At 35.0% G+C, this 25,428-nt stretch overlaps 1 protein-coding gene across 2 annotated transcripts in view; it reads right to left on the reverse strand.

Moving 5' to 3' along the window:
• ANO3 (anoctamin 3) overlaps positions 1 to 25,428 on the reverse strand; it is a gene marked incomplete at its 5' end in the record, with an annotated part of 201,747 nt that overhangs the window by 51,840 nt on the left and 124,479 nt on the right. For both annotated transcript variants that reach the window (XM_084288567.1, XM_084288568.1), the window contains 3 exons: positions 3,550 to 3,650; positions 6,224 to 6,376; positions 23,095 to 23,231. In XM_084288567.1, coding sequence (XP_084144693.1) covers positions 3,550 to 3,650; positions 6,224 to 6,376; positions 23,095 to 23,231 — 391 coding nt within the window. The remainder of the gene's footprint in view (positions 1 to 3,549; positions 3,651 to 6,223; positions 6,377 to 23,094; positions 23,232 to 25,428) is intronic.

The raw sequence follows: 25,428 nt of genomic DNA on the forward strand, positions 1-25,428 counted from the left end.
CAACTGAAGAACAACATGTGGCCCTACAAATCTAAGAGCACTAACTGAAACAAAACACATTTATGTTACGGTTCTTTTCTCTCCACCATTCACTGGTCACAGTAACCTCAGAGAAACAATATCAGAAATTGCCAGTGAAGTCTTCAGAGTACAGTTTGTTTGAAAAAAATATAGAGACATATTTGCTGCAATGTCATACCTTCCATAATTTGTTTCAGTTTTTAATTTTCCTCTGGCCTCCTTCTACCCTTTCCTGCCACATTTCAGCTAAACAAAGGCCAAGATCCTACAGATTCCTTGGGGTATCTGCATCTTTACCATGGCAATCATCGGGGACAGTGAAGTTTGGCACCAGGACATTTTTTCCTTTTTTAATTCAAGTCATACTTTATATTTACACCTAAACCCTTTTTCCTCCTGCATGTTTTATTTTATTTTTTATTAGTAATTAAAACAAGTTTAGGTAGATACATTACTATGAGGGCTTAACCCTGTTGTCAGTTGCTATTTTCCCCTGCCCTTCATGGTAACACACACAAAAATGGCACTTCCACTCTGGATACTTAGCCAACGAAATCTCCATCAGAGGAGAACTTAACCCAGAACCAACATAGTTCACAAGATCTGCAACTGCCCATCTCAAGAGTAGTTGAGATTCATTAAGGTGCATTACTTATATTAAAATAATAACAAAATGAGTATAGTAAAAAGAGTGAAAAGGAAACAGAGCCTAGAAAGTAAGTGGTCATAGCAAAGTTATCTACCAGTCTGTAGACTGTTGGCAGCCTGGTATTTAGTACTACTAGGCAGAATTTTAAATGAAATAATGAAGAATTTTTACAGGATTTTGCCATCAGATATTTGAAAAAACACTTTATTCATTTCCTTTCATCACCCTTAGCTGTTTTGCACATATTGGGTCCAGCTAAGCTACAGAAACACATTTTTTCTTCATTATACCCATTGATAATTTATGTTTCACAAGGACTTCCTTTAGACACTGGTACAATGAAACTTTTGTCTGGGTTTCAGAACCATATCACAGTTACATTTCTCCTGTCAGAACACATATTTAAATTTATTTAAAATCAAAGTATAATGCAGTCATAATTTAAACATTGTCCTATCTGAATGCATATAGACAGCAACAGTGATTACTGTAATCTGTTGAAATGCTAGGAAAATTTCCTTTTGTAATTGAAACACTGAGATTCCATCTTAGATTGCATATATGACGCATACTATGTATCTGCCAACACATTTAGGCATAATGCCATGCTAAAAATGAGTTCTAGGATGCTGGTTAGTCCCTTGGTCAGACAAAAAAAATTAGTTACTTTTCAGTAACAGAAATACTTCTCGTGTAATAAGAATACCGATTTTGTTTCGATTGCTAGATTGAGCATGCTAAAAAGTATGAGTATAATTCAGGAGACTTCTTCTTCATGTATTATTCATACGTGGTACTGATATTTTAAGGAGTGTAGCTGAAAGCCAAAATTTTGCAACCCTGTGCAAGAGGATAAGGGTGTACTGCATTGAAGCACTGCAGGGAAGGTTAGCTCTCTTCTTAAATTACGCATCCAAAATAGACAGAAAGAAGCTGCTGATAAATCAGACAAAGCTGAAGAGAAATAATCTGCTCTTAGAAGGGAGCACTAGTTCATTGCAATTACAGCACAATGGTATGATTTAAGCTTCTTCTATCCACTGAAGAGAGAAAATAGTTATCTCAGGAAAAAAAATATATGCCTTCCATATGCCTTGCTAACTTAAATAAGTAAGCTCAATACTTAAGTGAATGATAGTGCTTTTGCCAGAACATGTAACGAAATTACAAAATGTGCGACCGTGTGATGCTGTAATGGAAGCACAAGAGGCTATTTTTACATCCGTGCAAAGGCCATCAGGGGCAAATAAAAACACACATGAAGACAAGCTCTGTCTCAGAAAGTCTCTAAACCATAGATTTCTGGAACCAGAGGGCATCATGAAATACTTCTCTGCTTCTGTATTAAATGTCTGAGACTGGCTGCTGGCAAAGCAAGGTGGACCTTTGTTCAAATCTGCTGTGTCCACTTTGTGTTCACAATAAAACTGCCACGCTTATTGTTATTTTAAAAAGTACAGAAATTAAAGAAATAGCTTATTTGAAATATTCACACAAGTCTGACATTGCAATCTCATTTTAATTCCTTCTTAAATCTTTTCTCAAGACACAAAAAAATGGTGATCAATTCCATACTTTTCACAGAGCTGGAGGTGGGCAGCAGGCTTCTTTCTTTCTTACCAGGTAATTGTTTCACTCTACAAACTAACAAAGTCAAGCAACAGAATTTAGCATTTTAACTACTTTTTGTGTATCTGATATGCCTAGGATAGAAGGAAGCTGAAGCATCAACCCAAAACCAAAGAAACATGGCTCAGACACTTTGGAAAAGACAGAATATATTTACCTGTCAATTACTAACACAACAACTAAGAATGGCTTCAAAATAAAGTAGTGTTGTAAAAGTTAACCAGTATTTTCTGAAGGGCACCGCTGATCTATGGATTTAATAAAATGAGGAAGAATTCAAACCACTGCTAAAAGCTATTGTTTGTGACTTCAAGTATTAAAAGCAAGAAAGAACTCTTTGGAATAGGAATTTTGTTTGCATGCATACACATATGCAAACACTTCTATATTTAAAACATAAACAAGAATTTCTCAAACCAGGGAAGCTCAAAGGGAACTATAACAATATTCTTAAGCATTCAGAAGATGACTGATACTGAACACATTATTTAATGGAAAGGACTTAATGCAATGATGTGGAAACTCGGTATAAAACTGGGTATTTAAAACCAGCTTTGAGCTAAGGATGCTTCACAATGACTAAGTTTCTGGCTTAGGACTAACTCAAGAGAGCCACATCATGATAGCTCAAGTCAGGAGGTAGAGCACTTGGAAATTTAAGTGAGAAAGGAGTTCTGCAAGGGTATTTTCCGTGAGTCACACAGCTTTAGCATCCAGTTACCATTCTGACTCTCAGTGAAGTTTACAGCACACAACAAAGCTCTTCTCTCTCTGCAAAAACAGCTTTAATTGAGTTGAAAAGGAACACTTGCTCCTTCTAAAATCTGTGTTATTACAGGAGAGGTTAGCTTGTCCTACACTCTTTATTGCAAATAGGTACAATAGAATTTGATTAGCACACAGATGAGGAACTGAGGTCAAGTTATTATTCTGGCAAAGGAACATTAAAGGACCAAGAATTTGAGAGTTCTCACTAACGTGTCAACTATTAACAATACTTTCTAACAGTCTGCGTTTGATTTGACTTGGAAGGTAAGCTTGAAAACAAATACCACAGGCTAACGTGAAAAAGAACAGTACCTATTTTTTGTTTCTACTCTCCTCTTTCCTTTTCATCTCACTAAATTAAAATATAAACATGCCTGACCACAGTGCAGCGAGTGGATTGAATTTTAGCCTTAAGGTAAGTAACAAAGTTGTAATATTTTAAGTACTAAATTACAAGTTCCTTAAAATGGTTTCCACAATACCTGAAAGGCATCCTGATGTTCATTCTTTCTGCATATTTGCACAAAGTCTCCCATGGACAGTGAATTTTAACAAACATGATGTCACTGTTTGTAACAGCTGGCTGCAAAAAGAGGTAACAAATAAACACATACTAATAATTCAAAACCACACGGCATTCAAGTTTCTAAAAGCATTCTTCAGAGGCAAATTCTGCTTTCCTGCATGAAGCTGCTGCACAGATCTGAAAATACTTTAAGTGCTCTGACCCGAACATAGGAAAATTGATAAAAACCCCTCCACAAATCTTGTAATATGAATAACCTAGAAACTGTCAAAAAGGAACCCGTAGGACAGATCTTTGCTTATAAACACAGCAGAAGTAGGGAAAGGCTTTATGCAGCATTTTGACATGGAATAAATAAACATCCCCTCAAAAATCATTTTTGATGAGCCATTTCATGACCATTTAATGTGTGTCCCATTCAAGAAGAATGTAAGAGCCACAAGAACAGCTGAGGGAAGTCTGCAGGTCCCACTTGGCCTAAATGGAAAATCCAGGAACAGTGAAGTAACTGTGATGCCTTCTATCAACTTATAAATGTCATCTCTGTAAGAATTGAGAACTTCCAGAAAATTACAAGTAATATTCGATGCAAATGTTTTGTGTAATGTATTTATCTGAACACAAAACAAGAATTTCAGCATTACAGGTTCCTAAATTTATCTTTCTTAATCAATATTTCAATTTTAAACTCCTCTCCCAGCTATATTTCCTTAAGTGTTTGGACAGCGCTCTCAGACCCATGATCTGATTTTTTGAGTGGTACTTTGGGGACCCAGGAGCTTGACTCGGTGATCCTTGTGGGTCCCTTCCCACTCAGGATACTCTACGGTTCTATGCATTTTTATATGTAATTATTTTGGTACAGGTGAGTCTGATTAAAGCCACCCAAAAACTTAAGTAACACACAGTTTGGTAAGTAAAGATAAAAGAAAATTCAATTGAAGAGTTAATACAATTTTAAATGTTCAAAATTATACCTATTAGTGACATAATGTCATGTCATAGTTCTAAAATATTGCTTCTAGGATTTAATTTTTTTTGCAAAAGATGTGGAAAAAACAATATTGTAAAAATTTAAATAATCTGATATGTAGAATTACTATCTTATAAAGACATATTTTGTCTGAAAGGTCAGTGCTTGTGAATTGATTCCAGCTGGCATTGTTCTAATTTCAGTAAACATCCCAATATTTATTTTTTTCTATTAGACTCCAATCAATTTTTAAAACCTTAAAAATAAATTTTACAATACCATTAGGTCAGTTACTTATGAATATTTAACATGCTTTATTGTCAGCCAGTACTTGCAAGGACTTCCAACAGTTAAAACCTCATTGCTTTAATACGGAACACGCAAGGTAATTCTGCTGAGCTGAAGAGCAGAATAAAACAGGATAAAAGACACGTGAAGTATAGGAGCTTATTTCAGGATAGAGCAAATACACGTCTGCTTTTTAAGTAATTCACGAAACAGCAGAATTCCAAGGCTGTTTTCCTGACTTTGTTTTCCTTCATTTTTATATTAATGCTCTCATTACTGATATCCCAACCACAACAGCAACAACTTAACACTTTGAAATGTTTTTTCACATTTCGCAGTGGGGAAATGAAAATTCCTGAATATCCACACCGAAGTGCAATACAGAGCAGCACTCAAACTAAGACACAGAAAGAATGAAAAAAAGAAAATGGAAGCAGACACAAATAACAAAACAAAATAACATAATTGTCTGACAAAGCAGAGAACATTTGGTTTTTAGTATTCATTTGAAGTTTGACTGTGAGCACACAGAAAGAAACGTTCATCTCTGTAGTATCAGCAAATGTATTAGAAGCCTAATCATACATTAACTTGGAATTTGGGGAAAATAAATTGTTATAGATAAGAATTAAGATGACAAAATTCTTCCCTTATAGCAACAACAAAAAAATTAATTCCCTACTAATACCTGAAGTTCTTAGTCTTCAGGAGTTTCAGCTTTTAAAGAAAAAGGGGGACAGTACTGAAACTTGATACAAAATCAGATTTTTCTTCTTAATACAACCAGAATAACAGGCTAGCTTTTCATTTATTTATTATTATTATTCTACTTGTTTTCAAGTGTATTCTGGAAAATTTAGAAGCCTGAACAGTAGCACTTAAATTGTAAACTATTCTAGCTCAAAGAGCACAATGCAGATTAGGACACACAAACTAGGGATGGATTAGTTTGACATCTTTAGCCCTTTTAAAATACAGAGGGATTTAATGCCATGCATCCTGCTGAAAGACAGAGGTTATATATTAAAGAAACAATATGGGTTACTGACGCTTCTTCTGTTTTGTATGTGTCAGGAGCTGGGAGTTTCCCTCGATACTGCACTAAACCTGCTCCTATTTAAAACTGATTCTATTCTGGGTGGGTGCGTGTGCACATATGCATATAAACATGCAGGAGCAGGTTAACATGTTAAACACATGCTATCAAACAACTGTTAGTATAATAGCATTAAACAGAGGGACCAGCCTGACCGCAAAGACTTGTAAGACACCAGGAATTTTATACATTCAATCAAGTAAGACAGTATTTTAAATACTTTATAATGTATCTAAATAAATAGCTTTATACCACATAAGCTACAAAACTCACCTCTCGTTCTAACATTAGCCCTTCTGCTCTCAAATTCTTCTCAAACGTGCTTCTTTTCTCTACCTGCAGACTTGACTTTTTGTAGACCAAGATATAATCAATGCGCTTTTTTCCATCTTTGAAGAAGAGGCCTGACGATGCCATGGCATCAGTCTGGATAAGATAAAAATATGGTAGACATGTTATTCATAAAGATGAACAGAACCGTCACGAATTCCCTGCAACACAGCACTTCCTAAAGCATGGAAATGTCCACATAACTACAAGATGACTATATAGAGAACAAGTCACAAGAACAGACAGCTCTTATGTGTTGTTAGTCCAGGATTTCCAACCAATTAGAATAAAACAAACTAAAATGACTCTGTAACAATCATAATCTAGCCATTACTTTCAACTGTGCACCCCCCAAAAAAAAATTACTGTATAGTATGTATGGATGTGACCTCCTGTTAATACTTACGTCCCAGTTGGAATTAATAAAATTTAAAGGCAAATAAATTAAACCAAGTTTCAACAAATTAGAAGAAAAACACGATTGATGTGAATGTTTTCTTGGATATTCCAGCTGAAGTTCTTTTTAATGCCATGTTAGCAATGCTTAAATCTTGTCTAGTTCCTTCCCACCATGCTTGTAAACACAAGGGATTCTCTGACCTCGATATGGAAAACCCTGCTTTACATGTTGCTGCTGAAAGCTATTTTTACATTGTTTTTGCATGAATCAGAATAGACAGCGACTATATCAACTGGTGTCATTCTGTGAAGAGTTTGAAATTTGAAAAAGTAAACTGAGAAACAGTTGTTGAGTTCTGGAGAATGCAAACTCATTTTAACAAAAACTGTCCAGAACACATATGGTAGTTTTAAGAAAGATGTGTCACACACACGTGCATGACCAGACATCTATCCATAGTGCATTATCTTTTAGCAAATAGGATGTTAGTCATGAAAATTCACTGTATTTGGATTGTTTGATATGAAATTTATAAAACTCGGAGTTATATCCAACGATAACATGCTGCTTTGATAAACAGAACCATATGCTAGTGTGTGATATCAGCAGTACAAATACTGGATACCAGCTTTTTTGTTTGTGATTTTTTTTTCCTATACTCCCACATACCTCACAGCTAACTTTACAAATTTAGTGTTTCTGAAAATCTCTGCAAAATCTGACATTTTTGAAGAAGATTTTTTTTTCCCCCTCCCCAAGACAAAACCAAAGAAATATCCTTCTCAGACCACCCGTCATTACAAAATTACATCATCACACCTCTGGGATCATTATTTAAATACATTAAGCTTCAGTTTAAGTACAATTAAACTTTTTCTCCTCAGCAGCTGGTGATGGCATCATCTTTCTTTTCCAGATGCTTTTATGTTTTGTTTTGATAAGTATCATCTGTTACCTTCTCTAAGCATACCTGCTTATGTATTTTATTAACGTAAAAACAAAATGAGATTTAGAAGCCCAAACTTTGTCCAACTTGCCTGAAGCTTTGCTGTCACTAATTCTTTTAATATTAAAAAAAATAAACAAAAATACAAGCAAAAACACAGAAAAAAAAAAAGGAGGAAAGGTTTTTATCCTCCCACCCCTTTTTATAACCATTCTATAGACATCTGACATGATAAAACATTGAAATCTTATTTAGAAAAGTGCAAACTTCAAAGTAAATTGGAAGATGTTTTACAACTTACACTACAATTTACATTTGAAATTATGACTGGAGTAGCACAATCCTTGTACACAGGCCCACTCATTCTCATCTCTTACTCTTTCTATTTAAAGAAAGAAATGCCAAAAATAACATGACATCATCTGTAATGCAGAAATCCTGTTTCTATACCATTCTGTCCTTGGAAGACAAAATTCAACAATAAAGCAGGGTTGTTGGATTTTCCTAGTTTTGCCCAGCTTTCTGGGCTTTTACAGTCTGAATTTGTCGTATGCTCTGGCCTGCTCTTTACTGGCATCACTGACAGGTCTAACTACCCATTGCCTTAATGACACCCCTCTTTTTAATGACTCAGACCAATCAGATGGCCTCACTGTTGTCTTCAACTTGCTCCTATATTCTTCAAAGGGTACCAGCATTAGTGCCAAAAGTGCTCATAGTTACATTTTCCTTGCTGCTTGCAAATAATCTCTCATTACTCCTTCTACCTGTTACATCCTCCATCTACCACTCCTCTTTGCAATGACTTGACCGCTTTGAAAAGCGTACAAAGTATGCTTCTTTGGGGTAGAAGTTGCTCTTCAGCAATGAAGTGTAAGTAAATCACAAAAGCAGACTAGAATCGGCTTTTTTTGGTCTGCGAATGAAGCAAAATCACATATGAAAAGTCTGCTCAAAATTTCCCCACGGGGGAGACCTGGAATATTTCTTACAGTTTCTGCTGATGCAGTTTCTGTACAGACATTCTGCAAATTCAATTTAACTTCTTTTGTAAGACCCTTCTACTTTTCTTTTAGATGATAATTTTTAGCCTTTTTTTTTTCCCCCCTCAGTTCTGAAACACATGCTTTTCTTCTGTCTTGAAAAAAAAACACACATTACTGCAAGGACAAAGTTAATTAAGAACTATTGTTTCATTCTGCAGATTAACATCAGCATGCAAATATGCCCTCGGGTTCATCTGCACTGAACAGAAATCTTTGGGGGCAGCATTCGATAAATAATGATCTGCACTGTCAGTAGAAAGAAATTTTCCATCTGTTCATCTCAAACCGCTTTCACAGGATCTTGTTCTTACAGATGCACAGATGAAATGTGCAATAGCGCAGCCATTTACCACAATCGTGCAGTGAACCCAAACTACATTGATTTCAGGATTTCAGTGCTACTTCCACTTGGGTAGTTGCACGTCAGTGTAATTCTTGAGCAACACTCTCCACCTATGCTAGGAGGAATACCTGTGTCAGTAAAATAATTGATCTGGTGAATAGATGCTTCTTGGGTTGATCTGCAGGAGCTCCATAGTGTGTAAGGAGAATAGGGAGCAGTAATTTCAATTAAATGTACCAGTCAAAGTATATTAGCCACTAACTACACCTAGTGCAGTGAGTCAGTCTTTTGGTATAATGGGCAATAGCACATTTATTATTTAACTGTTGGTTTAGGCCAATAGCTCTGAGATTCATTCTTTTACCCTTTACTAAGCACAGTGGAAAAGAAAAACATTGAAAGAAATATTTTGTACAAAGTCCTTACCCACCTCATTTGTTTTCAAGATTTTCACCTAGAAAGTTTATTTGAAAACAAACAGACCAATGTTCATATTTCTCTCTAATCCTCTTCCATCTTAGTTTTCCAGAAACAGTATCCACCTGCTTTTTTTTTTTTTTTTTTTTTAATTAATATTCCTTTTGGTATCTTGCCATACAGTTCATCTTGCAAGCTCAAAGTTTTAACTTCACCTTGTTCTTCAAAAATCTTTAAACTCGAGAACTTTAAAGAATATCTAGGCTGTGAAGCATTTCCTCACAAAACTGTAAACTTGTTTATAAGACAGAGGTTTGCACCAGAGTGAAATATTAGCTGAGGCATATTTCATGACATAATTGCTTTGAAGTCCAGAAATGTACAATTCAAAATACTGACCTCATTCAATGAATTTCACCATTTATATGAGACAGGAAACAAGTTGATTGATTTAACATAGAAAAAAATCATCTTTCTGTCACCAAAAAAAAAAAAAAGTCAAGCAAAATACAACGTAAATACTTGTCAAAATTATGAAATAAAAAAAGTTTGCATTTCCATCCAAATCTGGTACAAGTAGAATTTCCTTGGATTTAGCCAACATGATGGGATTTTTCAAGACACTATTTTTCAGATTATAATTAATAAGCAAAGGCATCTTTACAGACAGGGGATAGCTGTTTTACAGGCTCTTTCTCTCCCCAATTAATTTAAATAGCACCACTTACAGCAATTAAAAATATTTTAATTCCACTAATTTCAGTATACCATTCTGCTCTGTAGATTAAACTTCTGCCAACTTTTCACCTGATACATAGCAACAAATATTCTAGAACAGCAAGATGGAAGCCTTCCAAAAACAGGAAGCAAAATTACAGAAGCATTTAAGAGCAAATGACATGGTATGGTAGGCTTCAGGTTCGGTGTATTTCATTAACAGCAAAACCACTAACAAATTTTGAAAATTACTGAAAATTATGCTGCATTGTAATATATTGGTACACTGTCTTTTTTCCCCACTTTATATCACTGAAAAGTTTAAGTTAAAGATATACTGCAATGTAGATTTTCCACTAGATTGCAGCCCTATTTTCCCTTCCTGTAGTTATTTCCTTGGTGGAAAGGTGCCACACAGGAGCTGAGAATGATCATTCCAATAATCCATGTAGGGTCGACAGATTTTTCAGAAATCAGCAGAACCTTTTAGCAATAATCATGGACTAAATGAAAATATTAGCATTAAGAGATTCAGTTCCACTGAATAAAAACGATGAAAATAAACAGAACAGAATAGAAACTTACATGCTTCTCTTATAAAACATCATCTAGCAACATCTGGACAGCTGAACTCAGGAAACTGTACATAAACATAACAACAACCTCTTCGAAAAATCCACGTTATTAGGTTTTCATTTTCCCAGTTAGGGAAAAGTAGCTGTGTTCTATAGTAGGAATGACAGATTCCCATGGTATCTCCAGTGAAGCACTAAATATACCAAATTGAGTTCATTGGGGATTGGCAGCAGCTTGCTGGAAATCCGATTGGTACATGACAGGAGAGAAGTCTTAAGAACCTCATTTGTTATTATAACATCCTGAAGTATGTTTCACACTTCTCTGTGACCATAATACCATTTCCATTACTAATTCACAGATCAGTTAGAATCAGACAAATTAATTAATCAATCCCCAATGAACTTAATATGACATTAAATTAATTAAAATCCATGTGTTGAGTTCTTACTTTAAAGTTTGATAAGAAATAAATAGAAATGCTTGAAAGCCCCACTGACAACACTGATTTAACATAAAATGAAGCTGTGCTGAAAGAAGCCTCAGCAAGGCCACCAGCAACATCTAAAAGCTTCTCATTTACTTAGGTTACCTGAGGCAATTGCCAAAATTTCTCAGTTTCAGCAGAGTAATAATGCCAGGTCCAACCATTTATAAGTCAAATTTTGCAATCACAAGAACGCCTTAAAATGCAACATAAAATGAATGTATTGATAATATAACTGTAATCGAACTGGGGCAGGAGGTTGTTTTTCCAATGTTTTTCACTAATTTTCCATAAGAATACTTTTTCTTTCCTCTTTTTTTTTTTTTTTTTCTTTAAACAAAATGAAACAAAAAAGCAAAACAAGAAAAATAACAAACTTTGGGAAGGGTGAAAGGCTTATTTTCTGCCTTGTGTGTGGACGTATATTCTGTGTATCACAGAATCACTAACGTTGGAAAAGACCTTTGGGATCATCTAGTCCAACCATCACCCTACTACCAATGTCACCTACTAAATCATGTCCGTAAGCATCACGTCCAACCTTCCCTTGAACATCCCCAGGTACAGCGATGCCACCATCTCCCTGGGCAACCCCTTAACTAGAACCACATAGAGAGACGACTTGTCTATTGCAACCTTTTCATGTTCACTCAGCATTCAAACGCTTAAAGGCTGCCAGTCTCTGTAGGTTTGTGTTTTTTATTATTATTTTTTAAATCTTAAATAATTATTTGCTTGTGTATGTGAGACTTATGAACTACTCTGTTCTCAGACAGATCAAGTGGTATCTAAATGCAGATACTTCTACTCCCCCCTGCCTATAATTCTCGGTCCCCTGGTTCACAGGGGGATGATGCTCCAAATTCTTCACTATCCCTTTCCCAAGCTTGTTTACTCTATATCACAGCTTTATTTGCTACGTGTAATTGTATTTCCATACACACCTCACTGAACATTGTTACACTGGGCAGAACAGTGAAAAAAATCTGCTACTTTTCAAACCAATATACAAATTCCTGTTGACTTGTTCAAATTTTTACAACCTGAGCTGTGCAGCAGCAAAACCACAATGTCTGAAGTACATTCAAACCATTATGAAGTGTTATCTCTAATCTGGTTACAAATAAAAGTTACAGAAAGAAACCTGTCTAGGGGAGAGCATGTACTAGGAAAAGTGCTATTTCCTTCTATTTCTAGCTCGATATTCAGCTAATTTCAGCTTCTCTTTCTATATATCTGGTAATATCCTATGGAATTTCTCTTACATAACATTGTCCAGCTACCCCTGAATCCATGTAATCATACAGTTTCCACAACGCCTTTCATAAGGATTTCCACAGGTCACTTGTGGGAGAGCCTTCTTGTTTTCTTTGTTTTGAACCTGGGTGAAAATAACTTCAATTACTGCTTCATGGCCATAATCCTACAAATATATGTGGTTTCTTAAAATATGTAGTATTTTATCATTACTGTGTAGTGGGTTTATGTGGCAAAGTTTGGGCAGCAGAGGGCCATAAGGGTGGCTTCTGTGAGAAGAATCTAGAAGCTGCCCCATGTTATGTAAGGGCCCTGCTACTGACCAGAGCCAAGCCAGTAAGTGATGTTGTTTGCACCTCTGTGAGAGCATATTTAAGAAAGGGAAAGGAAAACAAACAAACAACAACAACAACAACAACAACAAAACATTGCCTCACAAACAGCCTTGCAGGCACCAAGTAAAGAAGGAGCAGGAGAAGTGCTCCAGGCTCTGGAGCAGAAGTCCCCTGTGGCGAGGAGCATGGTGAAGCAGGCTGTACCCCTGCAGCCCATGGAACACCACGGTGGAGCACGGTTCCATGCTGCAGCCCATGGAGGAGACCACTGTGGAGCAGATGGACCTGCATCGATGGAGGCTGTGGCCTGTGGAGAACCCCCGCAGGAGCAGGCCCCAGGCCGGAGCTGCAGCCCGTGGAGAGGAACCCACGCAGGAGCAGGGGTCTGGGGGGAGCTGCTGCCTGTGGGGGACCCGTGCTGGAGCAGTTTGCTCCTGGAGGATGGACCCTGTGGTACAGACCCATATCTGGAGCAGTTCCTGAAGAGCTGCTGCCTGTGGGAATCCCACACCAGATCAGTTTGGGAAGGACGGCATCCCGTGGGAGAGACCCTGTGGCACAGGGGATGAGAAGAACTGAGAAGGAGTGGCAGAGACGGAAGCGCTATAGACTGACCACTATCCCCCTTCACTCATGCCGCTTGGGGGGAGGAGGTGTAAGAGAGTGGATAGGGTGAAGGTATTTTTTTTTTCTTTGTTTCTTGCTTCTCTAGCTTGTTAGTAATTTTAAGATTTGCTGCCTATCTCCCTTCTCTGAGTCTGTTTTGCCTGTTACAATAATTGTTGAGCAATCTCCCTGTCCTCATCTCAAACCTTGAGCTCTTTGTGTCGTATTTTCTTTCCCTTCCTCTTTGAGTAGTGGGAGTGAGAGAGCAGCCATTGTGGAATTCAGCTGCCCACACGAGTAAAACCACCACATACTTTAATGCTGTTAATGAAACAAATTGACTCAAATATCATCTAAAATTAACTGCACTCTTAACATACCTTACTTAAATGAAAAATCACTCTGTTTCAAAGCAACTGCTACACTTCGGCTAAACACGTGCAGTCCTCCTCTTACAACAGACTTCATTAACAAACCTCACAATTACCTACACTCAGACACAACCTAATAACATAAAATATGATCACAGGAAAAATATTATTATTTTTGTTACAAATATACAAATAACACTTTATGCATATGCTACATATTATAATAGCATTTTATAATATTTAAAACTGAACATATTAAATATAAAAAATATTAAATATTGCCTATATTGTAACCTAAAGTCAGCTTTTAATGTTGAACCACACTAAAAGCATTCAAGCCAAGGCAAAAGACTAACCTCTTATAAAATTTCCTTTCATGATAAAAAAGGAACCTCTTCATTTAAGTTTCATTTTCTTAAGTTCGCAAGTTCAATCAGTACTCATTTGACTGATTTTAGAAATAGCCCGTTGCAGTTTGTATTCTTATGTTCATTATTCTAAGGGATTAATTAACACCCATTTGAGGACTCAAATTTTCTTTGCATTCATTTATACAATGAAATAGTACAGCAACAACTAACCAGGTACATGGAAATCCCCAGCTGAAGCTTTTCTTCCACGTATTGGGTTCATCACCCTAACATTTCCCTAAATTCAATCATAACTGACTCTAGTTTGAACAGTTAAAAAATTTTTATTCAGGCAAAACATCAAAGTACCTAACTGTGAACTTAACCTAGGAAAAGCCCTAGTACTAGATGCCAGGTGTTTCTCAGTAAATTCATTTCTTCTAACTTAAAACATGCAGTAAATCAGGTCTGTCGTGAAGAAATTGACTAGCTTTTCCATTTTACATATAGTTTTCATTTACATAATCTAATATATGAAGGCTAGATGAGGAGCTGGAAAGTAGACCTTTAGTATTTAGTATTAATTTAGTATTTAGATATTTTAAGATTTGTTTCATAGGTTCCTGAAATTTGCCAACAATGGTAATGAAAATAAGTACAATTTCTCTTACTTTATACACATGTACACATTAGCACAGAGGCTGACAAGTATTCTAACACTTCTAAGTTGCGTTAAAATATATTTCAGACATAGTTTTGCCTACCAACTTCAAAATCAATAGTCATAAATAACACACAGACAAAAGCACAGGGCAAGTGCTAGTCTGGCAGCATGCACAAAGTGTCTTGGACTCTGCCCAGAGCAGGTTATTCTGACCCAAGGCACCCAAATAGCAAGAAACAACTTTTACATTGGGGTGTAGCTCAGGCTGAGAACAGTCTGTGTTTCAATTTCTGACTTAAAGGACTGTCATTTACTTTCTAAAAAGAACCTGAGGAAGTTTCACATTTATAAGAACATACAAGAATATCATTTCCCAGCCATAATCAACAATGGAAGCATTCAGTTATGTCAGTGCTGACCGATACAGCACACAAAAATTAAGACTCCACAGAACATTGTTTATTTTGCCTCTAGTAGACATGAAGTTCAACTTCCTCCCACATAAGTGATGTAATTTGGATTTAAATATGTAAAATTATGTAAAGGAAAATAAACATACCAGGAAAGTAGAACCTATGATACAAAATATAGATGGCTGCAGACAGCTGAGCCCCAAATTCTTCTCTTACAGCTGAAATTTACTAAATTTCTCTCTTCAAGATCTCTTTATTATAAGGTTTGAACATAATTAATTTCCTTCCTAAGACAGCTGGTGAATTCTAACAGCTAAGTGCGCTGGGGAATAATAACTTTGATAAATTTACCATATTAAAAAGAGACTTATTCAAATGCCTTTGCTTCCCCCAAATCCACCAGGGAAACTGTAAGAAGGGAAGGGAAAGGAAAAATGCAACAACAGAAAGAGTGATGCTGCTACTGGAAGTGGAAGCGCTGAATCCAGACAGTCTCTCTGTTAATGTAGTGCATGGTATTTAGCAAAGACAATAAAAATATAGGTAATTTCAAAGAAGACATGTGAGAGAAGAATATAAAAAACTTTTAAATTTGGTTTGATTCTGGTAAATGGTGTGGCTCATTTTTTTTCCCTTTCATAAGTCACAATGTTTTATGCTGTCATTTTATAACGTATGTACAATTCACATTTCTGATGTACAAAACAAATCTGTATTTCAAATGATAAAGATGACTACATAAATTAAACAAAGTTTTAATTATATAGTCTGTAGAATTAATCTTTTGTGTGTTACCTCTTCAAAAAAAAAAAAAAAAAAGAAAACAACAAACTACTTAAATATTCTTAATACAGTTTCTTTACTGACACTCTAATGCATGCAAAATTACAAACATTAGCATAGATTGAAAAGCAGCAAATGGTTCTCTTGCTTGGCCAGTTCCTACTACCCCTTGGGCTTTGGTAAGGCACTAGGTAAGGTGGAACTTACACGTTTCTGTTTCCAAGTTCACAGCTTTACCTTCTTTAATATTAACATTTCCCTGCAGATAGTCTGTTAGCTGTCAAGGTCACTTAAACCATGTCTAGATAACGCACAGTATCAGTTGAAGGAGCAGAAACAGAACTCCCACATACAAGAGGGCTGTGGAAATCAATTGACCATATTTCCATGCAAGTCAGCAAGGCTAAAAAGAAAGTAAAGAATTTGTCCTGTATCATTCACAGACAATTGGTGGAATCTCAGTAGGAATAGAATATAATTCAGGTAAACTCATTTTCATGTTTTAGGTTAAAGGTATTCCTCTCTTCAATTCTGCAGCACAGTATTCATACCTTTGTCTAGCATCTATACCAAGTTTGAGGTCAAACTTCAAGTGTCCAGGTTTGAGAGGTTCACTTGAGGTACAATTTACCCGTCTAACATCCTATTATATGATAATAAACAAACAAAAAACAACAACAAACCACCCCCATCCAAACAATATATAAAATCTGGTAAAATATATTGCGCTAAGGTGTTAGCAGTTACTCTGAATACAAATTATTAGCCTCCAGCATATAAGCAAATGTGTAAGTATTCATTAGATATAAGTAAATTAGTTTTACAAGTGAATAGTTCTCATTTTTAATAGACCTTTCGAATTTATCTTCAAATAGCAGACATCACTGTAGAAACTTAATTGACAATAATCTATTTCAAGATTTTGTAAGTACTATATCAATGCCTTCCATATATAATAAAGAGCACAAACATATTACCCCGCCGAGCATCACCACTTTGCCAGAAGCTGTAGAACCAAAAAGCATGTGAAGAACACTTAAAGAAACCTTAATAGACCTTGAAATGTTTTTGCTTCCTCATGGAAGCAACAACATGTTCATTGACCTACTGATGACACCCTAAACTCTATTATAAACATCACCATAAAGTTTATTGGCATGGAGTCTTACAGCCTAAATAGGGCTGTGTATAACACCCTACAGCATTTAAAAGCACTTTGTGTGCTTGCAGAGAAAATCCGCTTGGAATGGAGCAATGAGAGAAGAAGAACAATTAAAACACACTGGTAGTCAAAGGTGAGGCAGAGAGAAACAGTTTTTTGGATCTCTTCATCTCTTGATTTTTAAGAGATGCTTCAAAGATAATAATGGATGAGTTCAGGACTATTAAATCATGTATGAGATTGATGTAGCCATGGAAACAATTTGAGGAACTAGGGCAGAAATGTGCTATGTGAACTTCTTAGGTGATATAACCACCTAAAACTGCAAGATCTAAATGAACGTCTTTCCCATTCTAACTGTAAATAGAATGGTTATTCTACCAGAAATAAGGGAAATTTTTCTATCAATACCATTTACTCCTGTTCATTAAATGTTACTAAGTAAAGAGATTATTAGCTGGTTCATGAAAACCACCCCTCTTATTTTTATTACTAATTCTCCCTAATACTGTTACCATGAACTTTGCATTAATATCATAAGGAATTTTAATGCCTAAGGATATCATTTCAATGGTTTGTGTCTACATTCAGATTTTATGACTCAATTCAGCTTTAAGTATTTTCTGGAAACAAATATGTTACCAATGCTAATTACAGCAGGCTGATTTCCATAAACGAAAGTGAGATTCCAAATTACAGCTTACTTTATTTCAAGATAATTAAAATCAAACCTGTAACTCCAACAAGATAACAGACTTCTTAAGTTACATGGAACTAGTAGTGAAAACATTTAAAAAATATTTTAGGCTACAGCAGTGCACTTAAATAAAATAGTACTAGACTCATTTTTAACGTTTTTAAAATCATGTTCTACTTAAGAGTAATCCAAAATGCACTTTTTGAGAATTTTTCTAAGGATATGGCTAAGCTAATAATCATCTTGTGCTTAAAGAGTTTGGGAATGGATAAACTAAAGTAGATTTCTATGTTTATCCTTTCCATTACCTAATTCCAAAAGTACAGAATAACTTATTTTAAATGTATATTGCTCTCCCCCCAGCCCTGCGTTTTTGAATAACCGTAAGAAACTAGAACAGAATACTGAGGACCTATTTGTACTCGCAGAGTTATCCAGACTATCTTGGGCATCAGAGACAACATAGCTTGGTTAATGTGACATATATCAATGCTGCCATAATTACCCATGCTAATGTATTTCTGCATATACCACATTGTACTGTGCAGAACTCAGGCTATTCTCTGAGCCTAGAGGAAGAAATATCTTATCTCCCGAAAATAAAACTGTAGTTTAACGTTTAGGAATAAACTATACAACTAGTTGTTACCTTTTTTTTTTTTTTTCCACTTTTTTTTTTTTTTTTTCCTTTTCATTTTATTTAGACTTAGGATGTAAGTATGAAAAATACATATATTTTAGTTTCAGGTTTATGGGATTTACTTCAAAACATTGAAAGTCTGCTCATTATTACTATAGGGGGAAGTGGCGATGGAGGATGCTTGGACAGGAGGCGGCTTTTCATTTTAAATATTCCAATAACCTCTATTTGCTCTTTAGGTCTAATAGAAAGACCTAAACAGGAAGTGACATGATCACTGAACATTTTCTTTTGCATTTTTTTTAAAACTTTCATTCTTAAATTAAACTTTTTTTTCTTTCATAGGATTTCATCCTTCACTGTGAATTTCTTACTACTTTCCCTTCATTTCCTGAATATTATTATTATTTATTTTTAAATCAAACCTCACAGCAGATGAAAACCATGCACTGGAAGCATAAACATCAAGTTAACTTGTGTTGCACTTGACCATGTCATTCTATTCTGGGATAATGATTTTATCTGTTATCATTCCTTTTAAACTTTATTTACTTTTCTGTTATTAAACTGCATTAACAGTCTACTCCTTATCTATTACACTCCCTTTCCTATTCTCCTTTCCAGTACATTGTTGTCAGCTGACAACATCTTGTTCTTATACACTAAAACAACTTTATTGCCAAACCTTCTCTTTGAGCATGCATGCCTGGCACCCACTAAACATAAGAGCAAGATTCTGAGTGAAATAATGTAGATGAATTTAGTGATAAATGGACAGGATTAGAACACATAGCACAAATCGAGTTTAAGAAACTGTGCAAGTCAATCACATGCACTTTCACATGAAGAAAATGAAAACAGAAGATAATTCTTGCAAAGAGTGGAAAAGAAAAAATACGGTTGAAGAATATACTTATTCTACAGATATTAAATTTGATTTATTCAAATTTTCAAGACCACCTACATAAAAATTTGAAAAGTAAATATTTGTTTTGCAGAAAAATGTAATGGATATGTTCAGAGTCCAAAAGAATCCAATAAAAAGCATAAAAAATATATTTAAGGTTTTCACTGGTAGTTTTAACTTTTAATAATTACTGTAATAATCTACACTGAACATACTGAGTTTTGCTGAAATTGTATTGAATTTTCAACATTATGTTCTGCTAAATGGAAAAAATTCTCCATGTTTTAGGCAACTGCTTATTTAAGGTCTTATTTAAAGTTTATTAGAAGTCACATAACATTTCCAGAGACTGAAAGAGAACTTGTATCAGATCCTATCCAATACAAAGCTGGTTTGGACCTGCAGTATTATAGCAGTTATCAGTGGATACTACAAAGAGCAGTAAACTAGGCTACTGTGGAGGTACATTTCTTTGCAGTTCTTGAACCCATAGTGATAAATATTGGAAAATATCTCACATATTCCTCTCGCTATTCTACATATTATAGTCATTGGTACAGAAAGAATTCACTGCTACTGACCTCACTACTTCATTAGGTGTATGTTGCTTCCCATTTAAGTGATAAAATGTGTTTAGCTAATTTTCCTTTCTTCATGAAGTTAGAACGTTTCAAATATCAGCTTTACCATTAGGGACCGGCTTGCTCCCTACATTTCACTCTACTACTTCCATTTCCTGCTCAGTCGCCACCTGCTGGCATCACCCCTCTGCATGAGATCTTGTGACAATCACATGAAGTCGTGACATACATGAAGTCGTACTTCCTATATAATCTCAGTAGCAGTTGGTGCTGAGAAGACAGCAGAGATAGCTAACGAAGATAGTTTTTAGTGGATCTTAACACTTTTCAGTTTGTCAATATGAAATTTGTGGATTCTGTACTGATCTCACCCTCTCACATTAAAGGGGATTCTGAGTTATACATCATAACAAAGGAAATGAGTAAAGTAGATGACTATCAAGATGACTATTGGCATCCAGGTGCTATATCTAAATTATCCAATGTTTCTAAAGATTTAAAACTGCAGTGATGCAAATTAGATTTATGGAGAGTGCACATCGTATATGCAATCTGAAACACTAGACAGCTTAAAAAATATATAAATGCATATTGACTTTCATTGTGCCAGCAGGACAAGTTTGTTATTTTTGAAATATTCAAGTAGCTTATCATTGAGATAAATAATAGCATCAAGCATTGATTGCAAATAGCTGTTTTTAGTTATTTGTCCCTGAAACTCTTGGGAGTGTAAAAAAAAATAAAAACCTTCTAAACCAAGCCTAAATTAGAATAATAAATAAGCAGAGAATAATGAGCTTTTATCCTTGTACACCCTATCAAGGCAGTATTTCTGATCTTCATTTTTTGGTAAGACTAAGAAAACTTTCTTTTTTGTTAATGTAATGATAAATCAGTTAATCCTCCAAATATATGAGTACTTACCAGCTGTAAAGCTCTCGTCCCTGCTTTCCACTGTAACTTTCAACCATCTCAAAAGGAAACAGATGAGTCCTTTTGCTAGTCTTGTATCGGTTTAGAGAAAGATTCCCTTCAACATCTTCCACTAACTGCCAGGACTTGCGCAACAGTCCAAAGAAAGACTAGTAACCTTCTCTTCTACTCTATGACTAATCAAAATCTCCCATGCCTTTTTCCTGTGGAGGCAGGCAAACAGTAAACAGGAGAATCTTGCTTGGTTGCCTCATTTACAAAAACAGTAGAAAAGCCAAAGGAAACTTCCTAAGGAATTGCTGTGATAAAAGTTGCTGTTGAGGTTATAAGCCAGACGTGGCTTCAGATGATTTGGATTTAGGGTCAGGAAGTACAAAGACTGAGACATAAAAACTGTATTTTTGTTTAAACTTCATACAAATACAAGGGTACCCTTTAAACTTTGAAAGAAAGTTAACTTACTGGTTGCTTATAAACTTTGTATCAGTCCTAAATGCATTTCTTGGGAATCACACAGTAAGTGATCGTTTTATATTTTACATGAAAATAGAGGAGTTATCTTGTGTTAGCAGAATGAAGGGTCTGTTGAAAAGTCTGTTACTAGACAGACAGACGGACAATATCTGCCAGCTAAGCCTTTTCTTTTTTAAATCAGCCCTACCTGTTATGCAAAATATTTAATTGTCAATAACGTACTTTAAATCCTGCCAATTCTGCATTTTTTTCTCTTTTATCTCACATTTAACATAGAAGGCTTTGTTTAAGTAATTACACAACCAAATAAGATTTTATTAAAAAATAAAACAAAAGAAAAGCTCTTTGTCTTAACTCATCTAGCCTTCCAAAAACAAAGAAAAATCTGTCAACACAACATGTTCTCATTTCTGTAGTTCAGATTAAAATATAAACCTTCTCCGTCTTTACTGAAGGTTCATTTTCAGGTCCTAAGCTTCCAAACTGTAAATACCATTATCTGTAAACCAACCTATGTGATTATTAGATAGCTATTATAATTAAAACAAAAACAAAAAATTTTTCCAAAGCATCCCATAAAATGTGGTCTCAGAGATCACATCAACCTGTCTTAGAGAATCCTGTAGAAATGATAATACAGCATGACTGAGAAAACAAGCTTTACAATGATTAAAAGACTCTTCATAAAGCATGCATTCAGTGATAGAATCATGAAGTACCACAAGCATAATGGATGCCAGAACTGTGTAATGAATATCCTGCTGAAGGGTACAGTCTATGAAAAACAGACTCCTTAAGTAACTGAGGCAGTTGTAGATCCGTAGCACAGTATTACTGATTTTTTTATATAGCAAAAAACATAGAATTGCTGGTAAAAACTGTACTGCAGATTCCACTATTTGAAAATTGAAATCACTAGTGCTTGAATAAAGAAATAATTCAGAACTTCTTGAGAACAGGTCATTTGTCTTATGTTTACGAGAAATTATGCTTGATAGAAAAGAGAATTAAGGGTCTCCCAGTCCACAACAACAACAAAAAAAACCTGCTTTGAACTGAAAATCTATCATAATTCTTTGGCATTAGAAAGGATGAAGTGTTGTAGAAAATGCATTGTGATGAATACTATGATTAACTAATTACTAGGTGAGATAACTTGTCAGTTTTATCTGGAGAGATTTTTTCAGTTATTTAGTTGAAGTTCCTGAGATTATTCCTACACTTTCCTATAAGCAAGTGAATTTTGTCTTTCCTGTTTCTACCTACCTCGTGGATTTTGCTTAGAATGAAAACCCTACACACTTCAGATCACTTTTGACTGATCATCTGCAACACGTAATAGTTTTTCTAAACTCTACTTATTTCTTGAGGCCTCCCAGCTGACATGATTTTTTCACTCCATTCTGGGAGTCCTATGTCATAAATGCTCTACATTTTATTTTTTTAAAAAGACTACTGTCATTTAAATGAGTCAATGTAAATCATCAGATCCTTTGATCCTACAAAACGTTGGTCATTTTTGCTACAGAGAATTCTATTCACTGCTTCTATAGGTCAAATGGTAATACAGGAGCCTCCTACATTTGTTTCTGTGAGATGTCTATTAATTTAAACTTTAGCTTAACCAGCCCATTAAAAATCATATTTTAAAAAATATTTAAGCATACTGTGGCAATTGATACAATTTAATAAAGTTTTCTGTCCATTACCTTTAAAGATGATTTAGTCCGAGGTTCTGTTTTCTGTCTGGCAAGCTTGTTTTGAATGAGCAATGACTGATCTGTACGAACATCATAATTCCCATGCTCTGAATCATCTGTGTATGTGTCTTTGTCCTTTCCTACATCTGAAGGAAAAACAGAAGAAAATAGTGGGCTCATTTTAGGTTATCGTGGAAAGAAACTGACAGTAAAGTTATATCTGCAGCAGAATACTCCTCTGAAGTGTTAACTTTTCAACTTATATTCTAGTCTTTCCTGCAAAAGCTTTTTATTCGAACTGATTGTCTTAAACTAGAATTGACTTTCTTCTTAGTAGAAATCCTACTGAAAATTCTTCTCTACTACCATTTAAATAAAAAAATCCAACAATATCCTTCACAGTAGTTAAAACCAACCAAACAAAAAACAACTGACCAAAAACATACAACAATCACAATGCAAATATTCAGCTGCTTTGGTGCTGACAGTCATAACTGTCAAGACTCAAAATATGTTATTAAATTGGCAGGTGCATCCTGGATATAGGGAAACGTTACTGTGTGTTTTTAAATTACAGAAGTTATCAAAATGCTAGCTCCTGCTATGCACATGCTGCTCATCATTAAATACAGTATTTGAAAATTTGCATATTAAGGTATTGCGGTGAAAACGTAAGAGGTGTACCCAGAGGTTGTAGAAGATAGTTGACACCATGAACAAAGTACTCTTCTTCTGCAATGGATTTCTTTTTAATCACTCAACAAAAGTGTTTATAAAAGTATTTGCATACTCTATCATAGTAGTACGTGACTGAGGACCTTCATCAAAGCTTATTAAGACCCACTATTACAAGTCAGATTTCCTTCTGCATCATAACCACAGGCAAGACAGATGGACTGTACTTAAGTCTTCGAGTCACTCTATATCCTCTATTGGAAGGAGGATTGTTTTTCAAACATTGAATTTCCTTTCACATTCTCCATCGAAAAGATCATGACAAGGCTTAGCATACACACTCAGAGGAGTGAAATGAAGGATAACGCCTGTACAATATTGGACCATATAACTTCTACTGAATGCTGGAAAATGGTTAGTTTTGAAAAAAATATTTTAACGATAAAAAGATGGAATAATTATTCCCACGCAATTATATCTTGGACAAATTGCAAATAGAAACTATTCAGACCAAAAAGTTACCCATAAATCCTGAGCCAAGTTCTCATCTCAGCTTTCATATCAACATGGGAAAAGTCAAGGGAACTGGGAACAGCATTTATCCCAGTAATTCTAAACCCTAAATAGAAGCCAAGAAACAAGCCATGGTTGCTGTGGGAACCACAATCTTGAATTTCCTGAATTTTATATTCAGAAAAGCTCATCTGCAACAACAAAGTATTTTTCATTAAGTTGTCCCTTAAATTCTCCACAGTAAATATTACAGAAAAAAACAACCACAATTATCTCATGTAGCCTAAACATTTCTGCGAAGGAATATTAAACTGGAACATTTACAGAAAGCTGTTTTTTCTGCCGTTTAGTTACTTACATTATAATTTCACAAAATGAGCCCTCAGTGATTTCTGACGTTGATATTAACCTCGGTAAATCTGTGAGGGGACTTTTTAATATATGAAATAGCCTGTTTGATTGTGAGAGCACCAAACTTAGCCTTCATTTAATCTAAAGAAAGTTTTAACTTAATATACAGGTTACTCTTCAGACAACAAACAGGGAAATAGCAAAAAGCCTGCAAAATGCTGTAAGTAGTACAAGGTAGGAAACAGGATACTTAAACAAATGCGCTGATCTGACTCACTCCCAGATGTGTAAAATGAAAAGAAGAAAAAAGTCCTATGAAATCTAACCTCTTACAGCTAGATACGCCATTTGAATTGAAAGACTTCAGTTACATAAAAAAAAAAAAGTCCACTTTTATAGGGAAAGTTTTATAGGATTAGAGTTTTGAGTAGATCTAAAACAAACAAAAAGCTTTGCAAAATGTACATTGTGTTTTATTTAAATAATTTTAAATTATGAAGTTTTATTTAAGTTATTTAAGTTTTATTGCTCAATGTACTTTAGTTACTAACCATTTTTTTAAATTTTCAATGCCACAACTTTTAAATTGTGCCATCCATTTTCTCTAAAGAAGATTACCTTCCATTCAGAGATACGAGCTACGTTGTCTGAAACATAGACTAAAATAATTTTAGTAGTGAAAAAAAACCCACAAATTTAGAATTAAAAAGATTGTAAAACTTAACAACATTTAGCACTGTACATTTTAACAGTGTATGACTTATTTTATGCACTGAAAACACTATTCCACAAGGTAATGGTATC

This window comes from Netta rufina (genome assembly GCF_964035555.1).
Source record: "Netta rufina genome assembly, chromosome: 5".
Lineage (NCBI taxonomy): Eukaryota > Metazoa > Chordata > Aves > Anseriformes > Anatidae > Netta > Netta rufina.